At 42.9% G+C, this 27,503-nt stretch overlaps 1 protein-coding gene across 1 annotated transcript in view; it reads left to right on the forward strand.

Moving 5' to 3' along the window:
- Window positions 1-27,503, forward strand: part of LOC124716905 — an 811,449-nt gene that overhangs the window by 358,229 nt on the left and 425,717 nt on the right. Inside the window, exon 2 of the mRNA XM_047243468.1 lies at window positions 22,561-22,614. Coding sequence (XP_047099424.1) covers window positions 22,563-22,614 — 52 coding nt within the window. The 5' untranslated portion in view covers window positions 22,561-22,562. The remainder of the gene's footprint in view (window positions 1-22,560; window positions 22,615-27,503) is intronic.

A 27,503-nucleotide genomic window follows, 5' to 3' on the forward strand; every position in this document is an offset into this window, starting at 1 on the left:
ACAAAAATACGCTCTCGTCTCCTCAAGCGGGGATACTTTTACAAAGCACGTGGACTCTGTTTTCTAATTACACTGCTGCATTGTGTGATTCATTGCGCCTTTCTTGTTTTTTATGATTATTGGGATTTGTTAGAAACCCGTCACTACTTTGTACGAAAACGAAAGACGGGGTGAAGCTCACACCATATGACGGACAGCCAGCATACAGAGATGGGAATGAGTTTTTTCTGTACTGAAAATAATAGCGCACGAGGAAGAAATTTTAAACAATATATTCATTAGCCATTGAAATACTGGTGTAGGCTATCGGTGTTGATGACATTCGGTTAAGGTGTTCAGAGAGTAAAACTTTGAAATTTCCGTCGTTGTATGAACAGTAATTCTTCCAGCATACTAATTCTTCAAGAAGAACATGCTTTGCCGCACATGTTAACGGTTTCGGAAGGAGAGGAACTCAGTCCCCGCCCTGGTCATCCTGATTTACGTTTTCAGTAGCTTTCTGAAGTCGACCGAGATGAATGGTTGGAGAGCACAGTTAAAAGAGATATGGCCTATCTCCTTCCCCATCCTCCACCTGTTGGGCTCCTTCTCCTTCCGACGGTACGGTAAATCTTAAAACACTTTGTGTCACAAACTAGAAAGCTCTAAGAACTGTTTACAAGCAACTAAAGATACTACAAAATCAATTTTCATTCTCTAGACACTTTTCATGTCTACGCCGACATGGATACTCCGCAAGCCGCCTGACGGCGTGTCGGAGAGTACTTCGGGTGCCACTCACTAATTCCCCCCCCCCCTCTTCCCCCCCCCCCCCCCCCCCCCCATCGCTTCCCTGTTCCATTTTCGAATGGCGCTTGGGGTAGAATGATTGTCGGTAAACCTTTATATTAGCTTCTCCAATTTTTCATCGTGATTTTTTCCCTGGATGTATCTGGGAGGAAGTAATATGTTAATGTAGGTTAATTCTTACAAAGAATAAAACAGCAACCAGCCACTATTAACACTGCTATTTATTTAGGTAAATAGCAGTGTTAATAGTGGCTGGTTGCTGTTTTCTTCTTTGTAAAAATTAACCTACATTAATTGTACACAGTCACGGTCTCACCATGTCAGTTTGAGACAAAATAGCAAGTAATATGTTGTCCGACTCTTCACGGAAAGTACTCCTCTAAATTTCAAAATTCACCTCTCAGTGATGCAGAACGCCTCTCTTGTAACATCTGCAACTGGAGTTTGTTGAGCTAATCTGTAACCCTCTCGCGCCGACTAACCGGTCCCGTAACAAAATGAGCTACTCCTCGTTGGATCTTTCCTATCTCATCTACCAGTATTAGCAGGTAAGAGTCCCAGAATGATGAACAACACTCAAGAGTCGGTCGAACAAGCGCCTTGTGAGTCACTTCCATCGTGGATGAGTTACATTTTCTTAAGATACTCCCTATGAGTCTCAATCAAGCAGCTGTTTTTCCTACTATATGTTTCATGTGGTCATTCCACTTAAGTTCTCTCTGGATAGTTACTCCTAGATATTTTACGGTAGATGCTGTTTCCAGCACTTTGTCATCACTAGTTCTACAGTAGTGGATTTTTTTTCCTATGGATGCGTAATTTGTTGAATTTGTCTTCGTTCGGGGACAACTCCCAGTCCCTGCACCATTCATCAATCGTCTGCGGGTTATTTTCCAAATCGATACTGTCTTCTGTCGCTGCAGTTTTATAAAAGCAGAATGAACTTTTGCTATCTTTTTGCTGAGCATTGAACTCTGGTATATAAAGCTTTTCATTGCATTTTCACTTTCAGTAAGTTTTTCATACACTTAGCATACAATGTTTGTAATTTCCTTTCGAAACTAGACCCATACTATGCTTAACTTTCAAATAAAACGCTCTAATAGTGCAATGATGACCATTAACTACATAATATACTTGAAACTCATTTTCCTCAAATTCATAATTTTGGCACTTAGAGCCTTTTTTTTATTTCAAGTTTTCAGTCATTTCTCTTGTTTTCTTGCTTTCCTTCTATCAGCTATTTTCTTCTGAAAAATTTCGATTAGTTATTATGAGTTTGTATTGCGTAATTCATGTGCTGTTCAGAGGACTGTACCTGTCTCTTCAGGTAGTATCGACGCGAGAGATGTTTGGTGCCTACCATCTCTGCAAATAAACCAGCTTTAAACGTGTGTGTACTTCTTCATTTACACAGTTTGTGAACGTCGATACATCTAACATAGGTGCGAGAAATGAAGTCACGCTATTCTCGCGCAGGTGATATTGACATGCTTCAGAAGTTTGACAGGAAACGCGGACTGGTTTGGTAAACATATTGGTCGTAGCTGAGTCCAAAAATAGTATATCGCTTCTCGGTTGCTATAATAACTACGGTATGCATATCAGCTAGTCCCGTGCTTAGGGAGGACTCACATGGTAATTTTTAAAAAACTGCAAAAAATGGGTAGAAAATGCTACATTTAAAAATTTGAATAGAACAATCGCGGAAGGACTTGGTCAGCAGTAAAAACTATTGGATTTGGAATATAGAAAAATACAGTGAAACACCCCCTTAGAAAAATTTATGAATTACTATGCTGGTAAACCTCTTACGTTATTTGATTTTCAAACAGCTGAGCAAAACTGAACGTACTCAGACATTTCTCACTTTACTTATTCCGATCAACACTAAACTGACACACAATATTTTTAGCGCAACGCAATCTGACTTTCAGTAATCCCCACAAAAGAATGGCTCTGACTAACAATAACCTATACCTTTCATGAATCACTTACCTCACAAAAATTTTCGTTACTCGAACTACTGCAATACGGCGAGCGCCAATACTGCCAGCTAAATAAAGGATTCTAACTACTGAAGGCACTAACTACTGATAGGCATAGTTAGCAAATGAAAGATTTTGATGGAGAACAAACAATTTATTTACTTTAATAGTGTTCTAAAGTCGTCATATAGATATCAGTTCATGACATCCAGTCTTACAAATTTCAAACTCTGCCATCTCTCTCCCCACATCCACCACTGCTGGCAGCTCACCTCCAACTTCGCAACGCTACGCGCTGTTCGCATCCAGCTGCCCAACACTACAATAGCAAATATTCCAACAATGCAAATCAGCCACAGACGGCACACAGCACAGTCAGCGATTTTCATACAGAGCGCTACGTGGCGTTACCAACATAAAAACCTAAACAGCCTACTTACATAGCCCCCATGCTCCCCACAAAAAATTTTACAAAATGTTTTGGGCAATGGCCACTACATATTTGTTAAATTTTTTATATTAACGCTAATAAACATATCAAATGAATACACTTATCGATACATTGTTGGTCAAAAGCAAAAATTGTACTCATAAAGACAGTCCTGATCATTCACCCCAGTTGTAACTACACTTTTTTTCTCAAAAATGCACATGGAAATAATGGATTTCCATGCAGTCTTGAAGAAGTAGTGTTGTTCTTCCAACGGAAAGACAGTGCTAACTATTGACATGCAGACAGGTAATGGGCCACAACAGAGGAAACCCACAGCAGAATCAGTCGAAGTTTTCAAGAGTATTGGTAGGTCTGTCATCACAGAGCAGACCCACTGTAGTCCTGGTAGAGATTACGGTATTAGTGGGCCACCAGAGGTGCATACCCACTGCAGTCCTTGTAGAGACAGCCAGCAGCCATCTGTTGCGACTGTGCGGGTGCACAATCACCATCGAACAGTCTTGCGGACAATATAGCAAGTCCATAAACCACCACTTGTGTACTCACAAACTTTTTGGAATTATCGTTAGAACCAGCAATGCTGTTAACCAGTCCCTTGCTGAATTATTAACACACGTGCAAACACTAACAGTCCCTTTTTTCACATATTGTGCATACACTATGACCAACAGATACGTGTCCAGTGAAATGAAAATATTTAATCTGAAGAACAGGTGTCTATATAGTTACAAATTTACGACATGAAAATACAATTACAAAGGTACACATCCAACTGCCCAACACTACAATAGCAAATATTCCAACAATGCAAATCAGCCACACACTGCACACAGCACAGTCAGTGATTTTCATACAGAGCGCTACGTGGCGTTACCAACATAAAAACCTAAACAGCCTACTTACAACAGTCTCACAACAAAGTGTCATAACTGGCCCCTGTAGTTGTCTGACGGAATAGTATGAGTTGATGTATTCAGAAGGAGCGGAAATCAGTTTCCTATCAGTGCATCCGGATTTAGTTTTCGTCGACACTTCAGGCGAAAGTTTGGATGATTCCCTCAACAAAGCTACGACCAGTTACTGCTTGATCTCTGTCCAACGGAATTAGCACATCGTCTCCAATGACAACGCTTTTAGATGAACGCTAAACCCCAATCACCATTGCACCAGTTCGAAGTCACTTACTGACACAAGTTTTCTGTCTGTGCTCTGTATAATAATTTTTATGTGTGGGCAGTGGAATAAGTAATTCTTAACAATTAGTGGCTGGACAGTAACCCAGAGAGACGAATAGTAAATTTGGAGCACGAATATAATAGCAAATATAAAAGCTTTTGTTGCTTGTTTTTGTCTCTGTAAGCTAAACTCGCGTGGTTGAAATATAACAGGTGTATACGAAGATTCAAAAAATTAGTTTTTCTCCGTGCTTTGATAAACATTAACGCTAAAAACGTCACTGCAAACAGTGATCGTAGATACACTTGTATGCAGTTGTATAAATGGATTCATAAGTGCAGCCTCTTACTTTATTGCGCCTCGAGAATTTATGTCAGTGGCTAGCAGTAAAATTAATTGTTTTATAACTGACACCAGCCACGCTTGTTGCTTTTTATTTCCCATAAATATTCCGAGGACTGTTTTCATCTTCATTTCTACATGACACACAGAAGGCACTGTCAGTGTATATGCAATATTTCCCTGTACCGAGTGTTTAATAATCGAAAACTGCGGAAGCTAGCAACCTTGAGATAATGTAACTTGCATGTAAAACAACGTCAAAGTACACAAGTTGTACTTATACAACTGACATATTATTTTTACAAATTTTGTAAATTCTAAGAAATAGTTCACAAAAGTCCTTAAATAATTCTCTTCACAATAAGTGTCGTTTACTGTTCAATACTATGTCGTAAGAAAAAAATAAGTAAATGACATGTGGCAAGCGTGATTCTCACTATTTGCTGGTAATGTTCTGAATAGAAAAGGGAGTGAAAATTTCAATAAATGTAAAATATTTTTTCTTTCTGTTACTCCATCGATTACAAATAATGTAATGTGACTAGAGATGAGAAGAAGCCAACACTCTAATAGTGAAGCTTGTAAAAGGAAAATAAATAGAAACACCACAGCGATACCAATTGAATGTTTCTCTGATTTTACACAGCTATTAATCTCTATGGATACAATCCATACACCAGAAAATATGGATTTTTAATATTGTATACACAAGTTTACGCATTTCATATAACATAGACAGCGTAAGAGAAAGATAAAAAACAACTAATTCACCAGACAAGTCACAAGTCACAATGTATTTTCCTGTAACCAATATAACTGATCATCACACAATTCCATACGGCGCCACATTTTGGCCCTAAGGTGGATTGCATGTAATGCACCAGACCGGTGATTTCACACCGCCACAAACAGGATGCTCTGATCCTATATCTTTTATCGCCAACGATGCAGCAGTCAGGGCCAAATGTACCGAAATGCGTCCACGTTCTGTTAACTTCTTCACGTTGGACGCACAATTACTTTAGCTAGTCATAAGCAGAAATTGGCGAAGTTCAGTGTCAGCTGTGACGTCAGACTTGGGCCGAAGCGCGAGGCTTGTCTGCTGATAGAAGCGGCGATTTCGCGCTAACCGTGGGCGGCCCGTACCTCGAGTCCTGCGTCATCGATGCACACCACTTGTTACGTACGTACAGCCACGTCCCCTCACGAAGCGCCGGCCGGACAGAATACAAGCTTTGTTCCGCCTGCAGGAATCATGTTACCTCACTGCGGTTGGCCTCTGATTCCCAACCGCGGTAACAGGCGTGATTCGCATCTGTACCTAGCCCCTTGCATCACCAGGAGAGATGACGTAAGAGGTGTGGTAGAAGTGCTTTCTGTAGAAATATCGCGAGGTACACTTGGAACTGTTTCTTCGTTCCACAGGCGTGTCTGCAACAATACTAGGAAGCTATTTCATTACACTCTGACAGTATGAAATAAAACGAGGGATTGTAACGGTGAAGTGGTTCTACGAAATGTATACACTACGCTAGAGCTAGCATATTCACAGACTTTTCTAGAGTGCTTCATCATGTGCAGTAGAGGCAGACCGTGCATTCGGCCTCAGACTGTTTCGTTGCAGCATCCACATATAAAATTTTTTCCATGTCCAAGCAGAGCTATGGCTGAGTTAAGGCTCGAGCTTAGGAAAACATTCACCCCCTCCTTCGTCAGATTACAACGATAGCCGCACCACTATGTGCTCCATTAAGTAGGGCATACAGTTCGCCCCATGTCCGAGCGCTGTTCTGAACATGAATATCATATCCAAGTACAGAAACTTGTAAAAATCAGAGAAATCGCACAACGCACAAAGTACAGAAGTTTGGAAATGTTAACACAAGGTTTCCTTTGAAGAAGATGTTTCTTCATATTTCATCTTACAGGAGCGTTCTAATAAACGAAGACGTGGGAATTTGAATGTACATTAGTAAATTTAACAGAGATAGCGGCTATATCTATGAGAAGTCTGGGGCCATGCGCTAGAAACAAAGCGCTCATAAAGAAAGAAAATGAAAAACTTAATTTTAAAGGGAATTGGTGGTGCAGGGAGCGGTCTCCATCCACATTCCTCCCACAAATTCTGGAACATTCCATCCGTTTCCGGTATTTTCGCACGCCACTCCACAATAGTGAGCCAGACCATTGTTATATAAGAGAGAAACGTCGGTCCCAGCACTCAGCCAGTCCCGGTGGAAGCAAAGTGTTGGTTACACGTGTGTAATTTGTAAATTATTGTTTATCCTAGGGCAACTCACAGTAGACCAATGTATAATCTGTACTGACAAAAGCATGAAACAACCGTCTGATGATGAATTGCAAAAAAATTCAAAACCGGTAACGACGCCTTTTTTTAATAAAGTAACCTAAAACCAATTTGTGACTGGTTTGCTGTACACCATCAACAAAAATTTGTAATTGTATGTTATCGGTTCCTTCTCTGTCACTGGCACTGCAGCGCGTACAATGAAATATCCGTAAGGACCATCCATCGCGAAGACACTATCTGATCATATGTTTTCGGACAACTGTGTGTGGACATTAATGTGGAGTGTGTACACCATTAACCGCTATGACGACTTCTACTCTAGTGGGGACACCTTCAATGCTATTTCTGAAAGTCTGAGGAGGAATGGCAGTGCATTATTCCTCAAGACTCGAGTCCAGAGAAGGTAGTCAATTGGACGCTGAGGTCTAGAGTGAAGTCTACGTTCTAACTCATCGAAGAAGTGTTCCATTAGTTTCACGTCGGGACTGTGACAGGGTAGATCGATTCAGAAATGTTGTTATCCAGAAACCATTGCCTCACAGTTGCTGCTTTATGGCAGGGTCAATTGTTACGCTTACTCAATAATCGTCTTCGTACTGTTCCTCTACTGTGCGCAGTACTGTAAACCGTATTCATATCGTTCCGCATAAAGCGTATTCCTAAGTGCAATACGGGTATCCCGCCCTAACTACGAAAACCACTCCCATACTTTAACACGACCTCCTCCGTGCTAGTGTACATTCCGGAGAAGGATAAGTAGAGGTCTGCAGCAACAACAGTCATTGTCACACTAATACACACACACACACACACACACACACTCCCAGTAGAGGTAGGGAGGGAGGGGGGGAGAGAGAAGGAGAGCGCTGAGAAAGAGAAAAACGTATGAGCCGATAAACACGACACCGAATAGGATGGAGAGGAAAAAAAGAGATAATTTGCAGACTCACGGACAGATAATTGCCACATGGAAGTTCAAAGCTTACTGCATGATGAGTCAGTATCGAGAGAAAGGCGTAGTTGACTACGTGCCTCGATCAGGTTCTTTCTGATAACCGCCATAAAGAGATTTAAAGAAAGAACGCCATCAACGTAATAAACTATACACGGAGGTTTTATTGACCCGTGATTTAAGTTATATAACAGCTTATTAAAGTTCCAGAAATTTTATGTAATCCACCTGTAATCTTACAAGACTTAAAGGCATAAAATAAAATCTTGATCAAACTTACGCAGTATCTATTGCCAAGAGTGATCATATCCCAGACAATTTTCTGAACTTTAGAATTCTAACTACGAACATATAGAGAGCCGTGGTGGCTGCCTTGCAGTAACACTGTAACTGTTACTGCTGTCGAAATGTATGTTGTGCAATGTCCCCCGAACTAATATTTCAGTGTGCAGTGTTGTGAACCTGCTGTGAATTCTTTCGCAGAATAAAACGTTGAAGCCTACCTCTTTTGTTTCGTTCACTTAATTCAAGCATCTGAGTATTGATCGCTGACTGACTCATGTTTCATTTTTCCTTATTCGATATTCTTCTAACTGGAGTGATGTGGACCGCCATGACTCCCTCTCCTCTGCCATTGCCAAATTCTTCACCTCGGAGAAGCACTTGCACCCAACGCCCTAACTTATTTGTTGGATTTACTGTAATATCTGTCTTCACCAACAGTTTTTACCCTCTACATTCCCTCTAGTACTATGGAAGTTATTACCTAATGTCTTAATACGTACCAGTCTCTACTGGTCTCGTTGTGGAGAGACAGTCGAGTCCCAAACTTATTTCCTTCTCTTAATATGTCTTATCATCCTGTCCCTTCAACTTATCATAGCCGTCGTGTCTCCCGTCTATTCCATTCCTTTAGCCGTCCGCTGTGACCGAGCGGTTCTAGGCGCTTCAGTCCGGAACCACGCGGTTGCTACGGTCGCTGGTTCGAATCCTGCCTCGGGCATGGATGTGCGTGATGTCCTTAGGTTAGTTAGGTTTAAGTAGTTCTAAGTCTAGGGGACTATTGACCTCCGATGTTATGTCCCATAGTGCTTACAGCCATCTGAACCATCTATTCTTTTAAGGAGTACGTGTACGTGTGTGAAATGTTGCTCTCTAGTGATTTTTCAAAAAGTTCTCGGAATCAGGTCGACATGGATACATCTGTTAATATTACTCGTCTGTCCCATGCGCGAAAATAAATGAGTATCCAAAAGTAATGATTTCCGATAGCCTGTCAGAAGTAAAAACAATTTTGTCGGAAGGGAAAAGGGATTCACTGCAAACGCAACCTAAGGTGGTTTATAAGAGTCGCAAAACGTCTGTGAGAAAGTTTTATTTCATTCGCCAGAGGATATGAGACGCCATGTTACTTTTGGATGCGGATGTTTTTCAGACTGCTCAGGTGATTGTCTGCATTGACTTCAAAAGTTCGCTTCATAGGCAATAATGTAACTGCCACATATGTTGTCTCTTTACTGTACCACTTGTATGCAACCTTGTCCATTTCGTGGGTCTGTTTTGAGAGTCCCATGTGCACTACTCGAGAAGAAAACCATCCGGGGTCATACCATTCTTCTTCAAACCCATCTCAAATAATTAAAGTCTGCAACCCACTTTTAGAACGACGTATTCGTACCACTTCATTTCGTATCTATTGTTCACTCCAGAATCTCTGAGATACGTGACACGCTCAAGGGCTTGCCACCAGCGATCTGTACCCATCCGCGTTTCATTTTACCTACTCTGATTTAGTCGCTGGATTTCCTGCAAGAAAGCACTGTTAGAAGGAATAGCACATACACTTCGACTGAAATCAAATTCCAGCTACATTTTCTAAACACTTGCAAGGGACGATTCTTTTCAACAGCTACTAACCAAAACAGTTTAGCGTCCAAGAGACATTTTCGTGTAGTTAATTACACCTGCCACGAAGCGTGAGTCTGTTTTGAGAGTCCCATGTGCATTACTCGAGAAGAAAACCATCCGCGGTCATACCGTTCTTCTTCAAGCCCATTTCAAATAATTAAAGTCTGTAACCCACTTTCAGAACGAAGTATTCGTCCCACTTCATTTCGTACCTAATGCTTACTCCAGAAGAGGACAGACGTGACACGCTCAAGAGCTTGCAACCAGCGACGTTGTGGAACGTCAGCGGTCCTTTTAGCTAAGTCGTTAGCATCACACATCATCTGCCGAAACAAAAGAGTCGACCGTCAGTCACTGTCAAATCCATTTCGCAGGGAGCACTTCTCTATAAATGACTAAATTGCTGCGGGCTGTCTGGTAATACAAGCAACATTTTTCCGTATATTGTGCATAGCAGATACTTCACGAAATATAAGTTTTTGGCAAGCTATGTGGGTGTACAATATAGTTCTGACTGTACTATACGCTAAATAAGCTGTCTATTAGCAACAACGTGCTGCAGCGTTAAAACAACGGTGTCACATAATTCAGCGGCGTTTTGGTTCCTTAACAATGCTCCAGCAGCTATCCACTTCTCAGGGACCATAGACGGGCGTTCCAGCGCCTGCCTGGCTGTTCAGGTCCAGATCTTCCGCGTTTTCCATAAATCAGTCTGAGCCGTTTTCGTAATGGGTCCCTTGAATATACTGCGTCCTCCTTTCGTTCCCATCCTTCTGCAATGAACCACTGTAATTAATTAAAAGTACAGTCTAATGTCTGTGAACAGTAATTCTGTTAGGTTGGTACATAAGTTCGTTTTGCTTTGCATATTGGTATACCGGTTCCTATGGGTTTCTTTACAGATTGTCATTTTATATTTATAGTTCTCTAATGCTACTTGTATTTACTTATTGGCATTTTATCACTTTTGGAGATAGTGAAGCTGTGGACGCCAGAAATGGAGTGCCAAGCGGAGAGATTGGAACCTTCTTTTGTTTGAATTCAATAGATGGCAACAGTGGAGGCGGACAGAAACAGGGAGGCGGGCAGGATAACGCCATTGGACAGAGCACGGGAAGAAAATGGTTTTCTCCTTTTAAGGAGACTCATTTTGACGTTAGTTACTCTCCACGTTCAGGAGAAACTTCGGAGCTTGATGAAGATCGTTTAAGCGCATTAGTCCAGACTGGTCCACGTCAGTGAATTCGGGGACTGGAAAATGTGATAAAGTGCGATCGTTCCGCCATCGTGCGACATTTTCATGCAATGGGGATGCTTCAATCATCGGGTGTATGTGTGTCGCATGACCTAAGGAAAAATCACAAAAATCAGTGGGAGGCTATAAGAGGGTCTCTGCTTTATCGCCATCAAGTGCTTCCTGAGCAACACCGACCATTTTTAACCTGTATCGTTACTGATGTTGACAAATGATGGCGTTAAGCTAAAATAAGGAAAAGGAAGAAATGGCTGAGCCCAAAAAAGCAGTAACTCCCCGTAGAAAGACCTACGCGCTTTCACGAAAGATAATGTTATGCATCTGGTGGAACAGCGACGGTGTGGTGTTTACGAATTGATTCCCCGAGGTTTAACCATCACTGCTGATACTTATTGACAACAAGTTAGACGTCTTTCATACGCAGTCCTAGAACAACGACCAAGAAGACAGTGTGAAGTGATGTTACTCCACTATAGCGCCAACCCACGTTCTACTAGACTGACGATAACCGTTATACAGGAGTCGGGCTGGGAAGTCATTACAGCAGTTTGGTCCCTTCACAATTCACACACATTTGAAGATTGAAGTCATTCCGCACCCACCTTATTCACCCGATATTGCTCACTTACATTTTCACCTTTTCCGCTCTTTCTCGAACAACCTTCAAGGAGCTTCCTTGTCAGACTATATTAACATGACTCGGAGAGTTTTTCTCCTCAAAACCAAATGATTTCTACAGTCGTGGATTCGAAAAGTTACCCAGCGTTGGCAGACTGTTGTAAATTGTGAAAAATCACTCCGTCTTCGGGCCACAAGAGACCCATCGGGACCATCCGACTGCCGTGTCATCCTCAGCTGAGGATGCGGATAGGGGGGGCTTGTGGTCAGCACGCCGCTCTCCCGGGCGTTATGATGGTTTTCTTTGACCGGAGCCGCTACTATTCGGCCGAGAAGCTCCTCAATTGGCATCACGAGGCTGAGTGTACCTCGAAAAATGGCAACAGCGCATGGCAGCCCGGATGGTCACCCATCCGAGTGCTGGCCTCACCCGACAGCGCTTAACCTTGATTATCTGACGGGAACCAGTGTATTCACTGCGGCGAGGCCGTTGCCAAATTGTGAAAGAGAATATATTATTGATGACTAAAGCCTCTGTTATGTGTATCCGTTGTGTTTATTCAAAATGGTTCAAATGGCCCTGAGCACTATGGGTCTTAACATCTGAGGTCATCAGTCCCCTAGAACTTAGAACTACTTAAATCTAACTAACCTAAGGACATCACACACATCCATGCCTGAGGTAGGATTCGCCTAAGGACATCACACACATCCATGACTGAGGTAGGATTCGAACCTGTGACCGCAGCGGTGGCGCGGTTCCAGACTGAAGCGCCTAGAACCGCTCGGCCGGCTCGTTGTGTTTCTTGAACTCACGGAAAACACTACCAAGTTACGCACAAACCGAATATATAACTGCGAAGGATTGGTGTTTAGCAACGAGCTAACGCCCATAAAAATATGAAGTAGTCCAACACAAACGTAAAGCGATTTGATTTTTGAAAGAAGCACCTTACGTTACTTGCAGACACCAACGTCAGTATCCAACTTAATTACGCCAGCTTTCAAGGTTGTCTTCTTAAACTTTAGTGAAACTTTACTTTTTAATTAACTTTCCTGGTGACCTGACTAACAAGGGGATCGTACGAACTTCCCCCTATCGATTTGTTGCACTTTGACAGGATGTGTGGGGAACAACTAGGACTTCAACATACGTAAATAGGAAGAGCCAACTCTCCGCCGTTTTCCAGAAAATCTAAGTTGAAAATTTTAGGCGTGCTTATATACTTCATATAGGTCCGCAGACGACCGTCTAAGTGCTTAGTTTTCAAAAGCGCGAGGTCTGTGTGTCGAAACTTCTCGCCTGTACTTTGTTTTTATTTTTTCATTCCGACGTAATTCCAACAACAGATTTATTATGACTCTCCAAATTATCAAAATTTAATTATTCAATTATGATTTTCATCATGTTTATCCTGAACGAAAGAGAAAAAAATTCATTACGAGAGAAAAATAAAAGAAGGATAGACAATAAGCTTCACTCAAATCAGAATAATCGTTTTATTTTCAGTAATGTGTCTACATTTGTGACAAGTATAACGTGTAACCTATGGAGCACTACACGAACCAGGAGGATACTGATCATAGAAACATGGAAAACAATAATTATCACGATATACAGCACTTGTAATGAATGCCTGCATGTTTTTTTTTTTCAATGTGTATATTGCAAAACAATCTTGCTTTATATTAATAAACAGATTTCGGTCATGACACAGTTGGTGGCGTACCACGCATATCGGAAGTTAGAATTATGTGGGAAAAAAAGAGTATTGAACTACAGTGAACATCTTAATATCAATAAAATCGATTGTTTATAGTAAATGAACTAATATGCAGCAGTTAAGCCAGTGGTACATACACGGAGATGACGGAAGTTTTGGAAAAGCTCTTAATTCCGTGTCGGACCTCCTTTTGCCCGGCCTAGTGCAGCATCTCGACGCGGAACGGACTCAACAAGTTGTTGGAAGTCCCCTTCAGAAGTATTTAGCCACGCTGCCTCCATGGCCGTCCATAATCATGAAAGTGTTGCCTGTGCAGGATTTTGTGCAAGTACATTCTGAGCCATAAACCTACCATGGGATTCATGTCGAGATAATTGTCCAGAATGTTCTTCAAACGAATCGCGAACAATTGCGGCAAAATGACATGGCGCATTGTCACCCATAAAAATTCTATTGTTCTTTGTGAACGTGAAGTCTACGAATAGCTGCAAATGGTCTCCAACTAGCCGAACATAACCATTTTATTTAATGATCGGTTCAGTTGAACTGGAGGACCCAATCTACTCCATGTAAACACAGCCCACACCATTACGGAGCCATCACCAGCTTGCACAGGGCCTCGTGACGGCTTGGGTCCAGAGCTTCGAGGGGTCTGCGCCACACTAAAACCCTATCATCAGCTCTTACCAACTGCAATCGGGACTCATCTGACTAGGCAACGCTTTTCCTGTCGTCTAGAGATCAACCGATATGGTCACGAGCCGGGGAGAGGCGCTGCAGTCAACGTCGTGCTGTTAGCGAAGGCGCTTGGATCGGTCATCTGCTGCCATAGCCCCTTAACGCCGGATTGTCCCAACGGATACGTTAGTCGAACGTCCCACATTGATTTCTGCGGTTGTTTCAAGCAGTGTTGCATGTCTGTTAGCACTGACAACTCTAGGCAAACCTCGCTGCTCTCGGTCGTTAAGTGAAGGCGTCGGCGGCTGCTTTGTGCATGGTGAGAGGTAATGAGTGGAATTTGTTTTCTCAGCACATTCTTGACGCTGTGGATCTAGGAATATTGAATTCCCTAACGATTTCCGAAATGGAATATCCTTTGTGCCTAGCTGCAGCTATCATTCCCTGTTCAGAATCTATTAATTCCCGTCGTGCGGCCATAATCACGTCGGAAAAGTCTTCACAGGAATCACCTAACTACTAGTGATAGCTCTTCTAATGCACTATTCTTTTATCCTTGTGTACGCGATACTACAGCCATCTCTGCATGCGCATAACGCTACCCCATGACTTTTGGCAGCTCATTATATATTTATTATTGTCGCCTAAGGCTGCCAAACCAACTGCACAGACATTCTTCCAAGCCTAGTTAGGGTAACAAGCGGAAAGCATTCCAGACAGCTAGACTGGGTCTATAGATCACATCTTCTCGAATGCTCGCCCATCTCAGTGACCATTGTGCCTCCACTGACACGCTGCGATGACACCCTTGCTCAGCCAGGCAGACGTTCCTCGCTGTGCCGGCCTTTGCTTCAGTCACGGCAGTCCAACCACCACGCGGCGCCCTCCCTCCTCCCCCCCCCCCCCCCCCCGCCTCGCCCACTCCACCGGCCCACGCCAAGACACAGCTGGCGCATGCGCATCTGCGGTCGCGCCCGAGCGCTCCCAGCTGGCAGGTCGTGACGTCACCCGCGGCCCGCGATGAGCCGCTGTGTATGAGGACGGCGTCCGGCCGCATCCTCGCTCGCCGCCCGCCAGCTCCGTGCGCCGGGCCACGCGGGCGCGCTGACGAAACTTCGTAGGTACCCGTCTCACCTGCGCTTCTGTCCTTTTAATCACGTGTCTCAGACGTGCAGCATTTCGCAAGAAAATAAATGCACGCAGCAGTTTCGAAGTTTGTACTGCGGCCAACGGGAAATTATCGAGTACAAATATGATAAAACCGGGCGATATCCTCCGAATCTAATCGGCGACTGTTTTTTGTTTGGAGGCGCCCAGAGATAAGACGTTTCCTTCTCAACACGCTTGTAGCATACCTCAGTAACTGATAATACTCAAACGAGAAACGAAGTCGTATAAACAGCTTTCTTAAAAGTTACCTTCACATTTACAGAATGGTACTGACGCAGTAGCTCCGCCTCCGTTGCTGAGTGGTCAGCGAAGCTGACTGCCTGGCGCAGCACCCGGGTTCGATTCCCGGTATTGCCAAGGATTTTCCCTTGCTGGGAGGTCTGGATGGAGGTGCACTCAGTCTCGTGATACAGTTTTGGAGCTACTTAACCGAGTAGTAGCGCCTCCAGGACGCGAAAACTGACAACGGCCGAGAGAGCGGTATAATGACTCCACGCCTCTCCATACCGCATGCAATGACGCGATTGGAGGAGGATCATACGGCGGTCGGTCGGTACCGACGGCCCGCTAAAGCATGTGAACGGTGTTTTCCATTATTTTCATGAGGTGATACCCCATAGTCCTCATATATTTGAAAAATATCATATTATCTCCTTGAGCTGCTGGTAAAATACTTTATTTACGCAATCAGTTTCAGTCGTTTCACCATCATCAGGTTGCTATAAACCAAAAATAATACGTAAGTAATACTGCAGACTTAAACTGTCGCTGCCGGCCGGAGTGGCCGAGAGTTTCTAGGCGCTTCAGTCTGGAACCGCGCGACCGCTACGGTCGCAGGTTCGAATCCTGCCTCGGGCATGGATGTATGTGATGTCCTTAGGTTAGTTAGGTTTAAGTAGTTCTAAGTTCTAGGTGGCTGATGACCCCAGCTGTTAAGCCCCATAGTGGTCAGAGCCATTTGAACTATTTAAACTGTCGCTAATCTTTATCTGATGTAAATGTTAACAACAACACACACGTAATAAAACGTCACGAACTCACATAAAAATATTCAGAGCATGACGTTAGGTGAAATATAAAATCATTGTCGCCACGTTAAACTGAAAATACCACTGAAGTATACCATAAGCCAGTGATATGAGTCATTATGAAAACCGCATATCTCAAAAACGTAAATTGTTTACATTTGTACAGAGTTACCTGTTATCATGTAGTAATATAAATTACAGTTTTCAGTTTTTATATACTGACTATGTAATTTATATTACGATTTGATAACAGGTAACTCTGTACTTATGTAAACCATTTACATTTTTATGATATATGGTTTTCATAATAACTCACATCACTGTGTTACGGTATGCTTAAGTGATATTTTCAGTGTATAACTGAGACAATGATTTTATATTTCGCCTAACGTGATGCTGTAAATACCTTTATGTGTGTACGTGGACTTTAATTATTGTACTTTGTTGTTAACATTCACATCAGGAAAATATTTGTGATAGTTTAAGCTTATAATTTTATTTATGTATTATTTTTGGTATGTAGGAACATAATGATGGTCAAAATGGCTGAAAGTGGTAGTGTAAATAAAATATTTTACTAGCAGCTCAAGGCGGTAATATGACATTTTCAATGGAGTTTACGTTACTGATGGAGAGAGCCACTGTACTTGTACTCCTGCCTGTCGAGCGGAAAAGAGTAGACACATACGAATTACCCAGTTGAGCGGCCTGTTACGAAACTGAGTAGTTTAGGTGCGGAAACGTCCGCCCCCGGTAGCTGAGTGGTCGCCGGCACGGTAGCTCAGCGTGTTCGGTCAGAGGGTTAGCTGCCTCTGTAATAAAATAACTGAGCTAATCGATCAACAACGAACTTAAACGGATGTCTTACGACGTCCGCCCCGAGCAGATGCAACGAACAAAAGCGAACATAATGAGATTTTTTTTAAGTGGTCAGAGCGATAGAATGTCAATTCTAAGGGCCCGGGTTCGATTCCCGGCTGGGTCGGAGATATCCTCCGCTCAGGGACTGGGTGTTGTGTTGTCCTAAGCAATATTATTTCATCCCCATCGACGCGCAAGTCGCCGAAGTGGCGTCAAATCGAAAGACTTGCACCCAGCGAACGGTCTACCCGATGGGAGGCCCTAGTCACACATCTTTTTACCCTTGAATATTATCGCACGTCTCCATAATCGAAGTCACTAAAGCACGCCTCTGTTTTGGCGCTTTACTCTGAGGTAACTGCTTCGAACTCTGTTGGTGTCAGAAATTCTCATCGCCAGTATATGGCCGACGAGGAGACGTAATGGTACACAGTTCTTGATCACTAGACTTCGCGCCAATGTCCTCGCTCAAGTTACCAACTTCTACTGAGTGATGGTAAATGATATTGTAGATGGTGATCAGTCCATCAGACGGAGCCTGGCAGTCTCTTTGGTGATATTCGAGAGAAGTACGCTGTGTGTAGCACCACGTTTCACCCTCTCGTTTCCATACAGTCATAACAACATGAACACTACACTATACTGAACAAGCACTCATAAGAAATCCATAACATACGTGATACTCTGTAACCTGTCGGTGAGAGGTAACGGGACTTTGGCCCGAACGATCATCGGCTGAGTACGGGACTGATAGGTTAGAATGTTACGGGTAAGGAGAGGTAAGTGGCTCAAATAGCTCTATTTTGCCCCTTCGTAGATTAAATTCGACTTTTCTCTTAGGCACCGAAAACTCTTCAAACACCTGTTCATTTACATAACCATCCACAATAACTCAACGTTTCAGTGCAGTGATGAACTTCGCAAACAGCCAGTCGTGGCGTCAACGCTGCAACGCGACGCACCTGACTCAACATTTTCCATTTGTTGTTTGTCTGCGCCATTTCACATTTACTACACCAACACGATGGGAACGCGAACCCGTATCGAAATTATAGTCTGTTACTTCTTACATGGAAAAGTGAGAGAAAGAGGGAGAGACAGAGAGGGCGGTGTGGTGAATCGAAGAGGAGTTTATGCTGTAAAGTCGGCTGTCATTAGCGTTTTATGCTTCAAGGAATTTCCCACTCTAGAATCTTTTTTTCTTTCAAGAATCGCTAAATTCATTTCAACGTAAGAAACAAAGAAAAATTATTTGGGCATAAGAAAAATGTGAGGAGGAAACAGGTACACCGCGCAGCTGATGACTAACTAATCTTACGTAATTTCGTTTGACAGCCATATGAGTTAGCTATCTCCTCGCCGTCCGCTATCTCCATCTATTGTTTGCCCTCCATTTGTGTGGCGTCGTGCTCGTGAAAGTCACTCGACAATTCACCAAGGTTCCTGTTCTGTTTACACTGCATACCATCATCGTTGTCTGGAGTCTGTGTCGTCACAACTACAGTTCAAAGATCAGGTACCTATAAACGCCACACCATAAAATAGAATAACGTAAGAAAACTCAGACTTATACTGAAGGGAACCAACAACAGTTTTTCCCTCTCGCCGTCTGCTAGGTGACAAAAGTATCACTGATTTACAGTGAACCCTCAGCTACACACTATGGTATTGCTTGCGGAGTAGAGAGTCAGATGTGGGACACATTTACAACACAGTTTACGGCGTGTGTTCGATAGCTTTTGCGATGCACGTTAGAGTAGTCAAAATGATGTCTGCCTTTGAGTTGAAACCCAGGAACATATGTAAGTTTTGGGGGACTGATAAAATTTATTGGGGTTAATTGTGATGAATCAGTGATGTACCTTTCATAATGTGATTTTTCTATTGTGACAATAAGACTTTCTTCACATCACTCTAATACGAAGGTAGATTTGTTTATTTATTATCTGTTTCATTCGTTTTCTTAAAAGATCTGCGAAGTAGCCACTTACAAACTGCGGCTAGATAATTATCCATCGGTAACATTGAAGAAATAAAATGCTCCGGTAAACTATTGCGAATGTTGCCCCATCTGTCGCCATTTCATTTTATGCCTTCTTGGTAACTGTTAACCACTTGATTGATACAGCAAACCATCTCGCAAAATTAGTCGTATAATTGTAAACTCACCACATAGTTCTTGTGTAATATAAATTTTTATCGGCAGCAATGAAATCTTTTTCACTGTAAGACATTTGGTGGGGCGAGCGATTCAAAAGAAGCAATTGCCACGTTATTCGTAAGGCACGAAAAATAAGAGATTTGTATAGCACTAAAAACAAGTACCTTTATTTGCCTTTCACAATATGAACTTCCTCCACCGTTATTCCTGTCCGTGAAACACTGTTGAAAACACATACAGTAGCACACGAACCACAAGATCTATCTCGCGACAGCTGGCGTCTTATTTCCGTGGTACCTGATTATTTATAAATTGCAAAAAGTACCTATCGGAAGGAGGTAGAGGTAGACTAAGCAGGACGCGCAATATATCACAGCAATATCTGCCGAATTGTTTCCTCGTGACTGTACTAAAAACCGCGATACTCAACGACAACACACATTTTGTCGAAGAAATTCTCCGATTGTTTCTTTAAGAGCATTTCTGTACCGCACGTGTAGGGAACTACTTCCTTTACAGGGAGACGACGCTGCGAAATTGTCTGTTAAGCTATTACAACTCATCGTCCATGACAGAGGACACATAACGTGCGCTTTGAGGACGCTATACGCAGTATATGTTCCCACGCTCAAAATGTTTTACACGTTTTCTTACAGAGCACATACATTTTCAGTTGATGATGAATATCTCTCAGCCGGCCGCAGTGACCGAGCGGTTCTAGGAGCTTCAGTCTGGAACCGGTCCGCAGGTTCGAATCCTGCTTCGGGCATGGATGTGTGTGATGTCCTTAGGTTAGTTAGGTTTAAGTGGTTCTAAGTTCTAGGGGACTGATGACCTCAGCTGTTAAGTCCCATAGTGCTCAGTGCCATTTTGAATATCTCTCATCTAACTGTAGTTGCAATGATGTCGGCGCTGTGGCATCGTAAATTGCGGCTTTTGACCTCAAACCGAATGCGAATTGCAGTGTGCTACAAGGAATCTGAGAACATCAAGCGATATGACGGAATAATAGCAAATTACAAAAGAATGCAGCTACATGTTATTGTAAAAGAACTGAAATAATTCTACCACTTATTAAATAAAAATAAAACCTATTATCGAAATAAGAGCTACTTTTAAAGTTTAAGACAGTGGTGGTGTTTGATCTGAAATATTGGTTTAAAAATGAGAAACTAGTTTAAGAAACTGCCAGTTTGATATTGAAACACTGCTAGTAGAAAACCAGAAAATCAGGGCTTGAAAGTGCGTGAAGTTTGATTAAACAGAAAATTATTAAATATGAAATGATTGGCTACCATAGTACATGAAATATTATATTGCATTAACGCAGAAATAAGAACTAGAAAATCTGTTACTGCAAAGATTGATTTAACAAGTCTTATAGTATCGTATAGATTTAAGTGTAAGAAAGTCGTTTCTGAAAGTATTTGTATGGAGTGTAGCCATGTATGGAAGTGAAACATGGACGATAACTAGTTTGGGCAAGAAGAGAATAGAAGCTTTCGAAATGTGGTGCTACAGAAGAATGCTGAAGATTAGATGGGTAGATCATATAACTAATGAGGAGGTATTGAATAGAATTGGGGAGAAGAGGAGTTTGTGGCACAACTTGACTAGAAGAAGGGATCGGTTGGTAGGACATTGTCTGAGGCATCAAGGGATCACCAATTTGGTACTGGAGGGCAGCGTGGAGGGTAAAAATCGTAGAGGGAGACCAAGAGATGAATACACTAAACAGATACAGAATGATGTAGATTGCAGTACGTACTGGGAGATGAAGCACCTTGCACGGGATAGAGTAGCATGGAGAGCTGCATCAAACCAGTCTCAGGACTGAAGACCACAACAACAACAACATACTATCGTACAATAGTAAATACTACAACGAAGTGAAGAGCAGGAAAATGTAGAGGGAGGGGGAGGAATAGACACAGAATAGGAAGAAATGGATCAACAAAGGAAAGAGCTTGGTGTCTTCACAATTAACTGCAGCGGTACACTGCCGAATAAGCCACTTAGTAAAACATCATCAGTCGATGAATGAATGACCTTAATATTGCGCATTTCCGGATAACCCATCATCAGATATCATATTCACAGTTTTGTACAGATGAGCTGTAGCTATATGTTACATACATAGCTGTCAGAGGCTGTCAGTTGTTTGAAAATTTCACTCGCACACTTCATGAAAATATGGAGCCGTAGTTCGTTTTAGTACATAAAATTATATTAATGATCGTAACATTGCAAACGGCACATTAGCCATACTGCATTCCACTGATACTGAATTTTTGGCCTACGACAAAACGATACCCAAAAATTTGCGAATGAGATTTACGACGTTGAAACTGGTTTTGTCAATAAAAATATCAGTCATTGTATTCGAGAACAAATGGAAGTCACAATGCCCACAAATAAGGTCCGTGAATACTTGCCTAGCACATGAAGATCGCAATAGCATCAGCGCGTACAACTGGAGAGCTAGCGAAGTCCGCCTGCAGGCGGTTGCTTATGATTCGCAGCGTGACCCGGCGGGTCGTGTAACTGTCAGCAGGCACTGCCAGTGGTCTGGGGGCCCCGGGGTGCTTCCGTGTCGGACGGCATCCAAACACGCCTAACGCGCCTGCCGCCGCCCCATCCGCCGCAGAATATCAACCACTCAACTACTGTGCGCTGGCTTTCGTCCTGCCCCGCCAGTGTTTCACTGTTACTAAAGTTATTTCAAGTATTTGCTTCAGCATTTGATTTACCTTTTGCTTGTCAGTCGAGGAGATACCCAACTGCTTTCTTCAAGTTTAACTCAGTTTTCTGTAACTATGACTGCTATCTCTGATCACATCTTATTAGCAAATTTAGACTGGAAGTTTAGTTTGTAGCGCTCTGCATTTTTAGTTGTGACGTATCTCTGAAAATACATTACCCCCAATAACCTTTCGTATGCAACATTGTTCGCTGCTATAATTATGTGTATTCGCTGTAAATTATAGCTGTTAACCTTAATGTCGAATATAACATATTCTGGTTTTATTTTATATGCTCACAATGCGTCAACATATGCTATTACCTACATTCTATCAACGTGTTCTCTACCATTTTACTCTCTCTGCACTCGCATGATCCTAACATTCCTCTCTGTTTGTTGCAGCTATGTCTGGAGAACCCGAGGATACGAAAGAGCAAACCCAAAGGAATGATACAGGTAAGTTACTTCTTTGGCTTACTAGCGATACAGAATCGACGTTAAACGCAGCAGACATTCGGAAAGCGCCTTACAAAGTTCGGTTATGCAACACGCAACGTAACGGTGTATCGCTGGTAGCCAACAAACAGGCGCATCTAACGAGGACAGATAGGTAATTTCAAGCATGGTACAATGACCATGAATTTCAATCGGATTTTTACTGAGGACATAGTGGCCTTTAACTACGAATTTACTTTTTTTTAATATTATATATCACTAATAAATAATCTCTTCCACTGGATATGATAGGTAAATAACTGTATGCTTTACGAAATAGAGTTAGTAAAACTGAAACCAGAAGTCGCGTTGCCTAAGAACTATAACCAACATAACCCACTACATTGTGGTATACTATTTGTGTCCATCTGTAAGTGACGTCCTCCTCCTCCCCTCCCCATTTTCTAGGATGGTCTTTATATAATGCCTCCTTAACGTTTCTCCGCAGTCTGTCTCATGTCGTGATAAGTGCTGTGAATTATCATTGTTCCAAGTTGTTCACATTCTGTTATCATCTGCTGTTTTCCTACCACCGAATTCCTTTTGTGAGTTAATGCCAACGTGTCGTGTAGTACACACTGACGTCACTACTCTGTTGTTCTGACGACAACCATCAATATGCCGCAGATATCAAGTATTTGCTCCAGCATATGATTTAGCTCTTGCGTGTCAGTCCAGAACATATTCAACTGGTTTTCTTCAAGTTCAACTCAGGTTTCTGTAACTATGAGCGCTATCTCTGATCACTTCACTACTTATTAGCAAATTTTGACACGAAATTTAGTTTAAGCGCTCAGCATTTTTTACTTGTGACCTGCCTTAAAATACGTTACCACCAATTGCGTTCGTATATAACACTGTTCGGCGCTATAATTATGTATATTCGCTATAAAATATAGCTGTTAACCTTAATGTCGTATATAACGTCTCCAGAGCTCGAAATAAAAATCTAAATAATGAATGCGCAGCATCGTTTTCGGTACAAACAGAAATCAGTTACCAGTTTCTAAACTTTAGTTAACAGAGAAATAATTAGTAATTGTAAGTGATCCATTCGACAGTACTGCTTAAATCTCTGTAGGTCACAATAATAAATTCAGGAGAATATTTTTTTTTATTCTGGTGAGTTGTGAAGTAGCTGATACTTACAGCATTGTAACTGAAAGAATAGCAATAAGAAAATTCATGCCCATTTTTTCTGTCAAGCTCTTTCCTGGTTGATTATAATATACACTCCTGGAAATGGAAAAAAGAACACATTGACACCGGTGTGTCAGACCCACCATACTTGCTACGGACACTGCGAGAGGGCTGTACAAGCAATGATCACACGCACGGCACAGCGGACAAACCAGGAACCGCGGTGTTGGCCGTCGAATGGCGCTAACTGCGCAGCATTTGTGCACCGCCGCCGTCAGTGTCAGCCAGTTTGCCGTGGCATACGGAGCTCCATCGCAGTCTTTAACACTGGTAGCATGCCGCGACAGCGTGGACGTGAACCGTATGTGCAGTTGACGGACTTTGAGCGAGGGCGTATAGTGGGCATGCGGGAGGCTGGGTGGACGTACCGGCGAATTGCTCAACACGTGGGGCGTGAGGTCTCCACAGTACATCGATGTTGTCGCCAGTGGTCGGCGGAAGGTGCACGTGCCCGTCGACCTGGGACCGGACCGCAGCGACGCACGGATGCACGCCAAGACCGTAGGATCCTACGCAGTGCCGTAGGGGACCGCACCGCCACTTCCCAGCAAATTAGGGACACTGTTGCTCCTGGGGTATTGGCGAGGACCATTCGCAACCGTCTCCATGAAGCTGGGCTACGGTCCCGCACACCGTTAGGCCGTCTTCCGCTCACGCCCCAACATCGTGCAGCCCGCCTCCAGTGGTGTCGCGACAGGCGTGAATGGAGGGACGAATGAAGACGTGTCGTCTTCAGCGATGAGAGTCGCTTCTGCCTTGGTGCCAATGATGGTGGTATGCGTGTTTGGCGCCGCGCAGGTGAGCGCCACAATCAGGACTGCATACGACCGAGGCACACAGGGCCAACACCCGGCATCATGGTGTGGGGAGCGATCTCCTACACTGGCCGTACACTACTGCTGATCGTCGAGGGGACACTGAATAGTGCACGGTACATCCAAACCGTCATCGAACCCATCGTTCTACCATGGAGGGACGAATGGAGACGTGTCGTCTTCAGCGATGAGAGTCGCTTCTGCCTTGGTGCCAATGATGGTGGTATGCGTGTTTGGCGCCGCGCAGGTGAGCGCCATAATCATGACTGCATACGACCGAGGCACACAGGGCCAACACCCGGCATCATGGTGTGGGGAGCGATCTCCTACACTGACCGTACACCACTGGTGATCGTCGAGGGGACACTGAATAGTGCACGGCACATCCAAACCGTCATCGAACCCATCGTTCTACCATTCCTAGACCGGCAAGGGAACTTGCTGTTCCAACAGGACAATGCACGTCCGCATGTATCCCGTGCCACCCAACGTGCTCTAGAAGGTGTAAGTCAACTACCCTGGCCAGCAAGATCTCCGGATCTGTCCCCCATTGAGCATGTTTGGGACTGGATGAAGCGTCGTCTCACGCGGTCTGCACGTCCAGCACGAACGCTGGTCCAGCTGAGGCGCCAGGTGGAAATGGCATGGCAAGCCGTTCCACAGGACTACATCCAGCATCTCTACGATCGTCTCCATGGGAGAATAGCAGCCTGCATTGCTGCGAAAGGTGGATATACACTGTACTAGTGCCGACATTGTGCATGCTCTGTTGCCTGTGTCTATGTGCCTGTGGTTCTGTCAGTGTGATCATGTGATGTATCTGACCCCAGGAATGTGTCAATAAAGTTTCCCCTTCCTGGGACAATGAATTCACGGTGTTCTTATTTCAATTTCCAGGAGTGTATTACCTTTGAAAGCCATATTAGACAACCTTCCGAAACTATGAGGCACATCGAACAAAACTGAAGTCTTCAAATGATTCTGTCAATGTGATACACAGAAAATCTTCGCACAATAGTTGCAGCATACCACTACAAGCGTATATTTTAATTTTACCAGTGACACTCTAGAATAACTTAATATTGAACGTGAGTTCTCGTCTGCTGGGCAGCAGTAAGATTCAGTTGTAAAGTAAAAATAATAACTCCTTCCATTGTATTGACAGTATTCACTGCCATGTAGCAATGTAAACATCGTACTGTCAGTACTATCCGTTAGAGAAGAAATGGTATTTCAAGGAGAAAGAATATAGTTTGTATCATTTGAGGTATTACCCACGCGGCTGAAAATTTAATGTCAGTATTACATACGACTTCTTTGTATCACACATTTGTCGCCTATCATATGAGCATCTTATGTGCTTAGTTCTTATTTTAGTCGACGTTGAAGCATTTTTCAATAATGAGCCTCGGTACGACCCCACTAACGCCTGAAGGCATCTCTTAAATGAATAAGAATCAACTAGACTGGTATCAAATATTAGTAAGGGGTTTTATGTGAGACGATGTCTGCATGAACGGAAGTGAAAGTGAAGCGCAGAAAACCTGAAAAGAAGCTGGAATCATTTGAAATGCGATACCGCGAAGGTGTGTCATCAGCGAAGTAAGAGAGTAAAAAATGAAGTACCTGAAACGGCACATAACAAAAGAAGTCTAAGAAAAACTATTGTCCGAAGAATAACCCAAGATAAGCATTAAAAAACACAGTATCAAACTTGTGACTTAAAAAAGCCTTAGCGTTATGATTTGCTTCAATATCGTTTTAGGTTAGAAAGGAAATAAATGAATCTTAAATAATATTGTGATTACCAGGATAAGCTAATGCTTGAATAAAAACTATTTATTAACATACAGGTCGTCCTTTGAAATATTTACAATCTGTGGGAAATTTAACGACCAGTGCACCGTAGAAAGTGTTGCGCTTTATAATTTAAGTTCTCAGTATCAGTTCTTTTCAAGTCGTTAATGTCGACTCACTCTGCCTCGTGCCGATACGTCATAGCGGCAACTCCGCCGTTTATAGCGAATTTCAGCAGGTGGATGCAAAATGCTGCGCTAAACAGACACGTCCGGCAGCTTTTACGAGCCATTAAGACGCCTGTTCGCTCTCTGTGTATTTGTGGATGAGAAAGAGAGCGATGAGAGAGAGAGAGAGACAGCATTACGCACTCGCTCCTGTGTAACGTTTTAATAGCGGAGCACAGTTTACCGCCGAATGCTCTCTCTGTGCACCTTCTTACCAGCGGATTTCAATGACACCAAACTCTCGTCACCGTACTCCACTCCGTTGCCCATACAGCAGAGCGACAGGAAAACTGGTTAGGAAGGTTATTCTGTTTCGCTGGCAACAGCGCATTTTAAATGTAAGTCACGGTGACTTTCTTAACAGGTTTTCGTGTCGCCTGAATAATATTTTATGTCTTACCTCTCGCTACAGTATTCAGTACACCTAAATGCATCTGAAGCAAGAACGTCGCACAATAAACACTTTGCAAATACGAGGCGATTGTTTGGGTTCGTAATTAAATGTATCTGGTAAGCTGCAGTGAGTCCATTCATGAACAATGCCGCCTATATCTGCTTTAGTCGCAAGAATGTATCCTGAAATATGCCCTGTATTAAAATACCCTCTGATATATAATGTTAAGACCAATAAATAATTAGATAACGCTGTGTTACTCCAAAGGTTACAGAGGAAAATCATCAGTGAAGAGGTAGGGGAAGTCAATTTCTTCTGCAGAGCAATAATAATGGCACGAATAGACTATTTAAGTGGTTTCCACAAATGTATCAAGTTCTGATGGCCTAGCATTTACAGTGTGTAAGTAACTCGGCT

Source organism: Schistocerca piceifrons, chromosome 1, assembly GCF_021461385.2.
Source record: "Schistocerca piceifrons isolate TAMUIC-IGC-003096 chromosome 1, iqSchPice1.1, whole genome shotgun sequence".
NCBI classification, from domain to species: Eukaryota; Metazoa; Arthropoda; class Insecta; order Orthoptera; family Acrididae; genus Schistocerca; species Schistocerca piceifrons.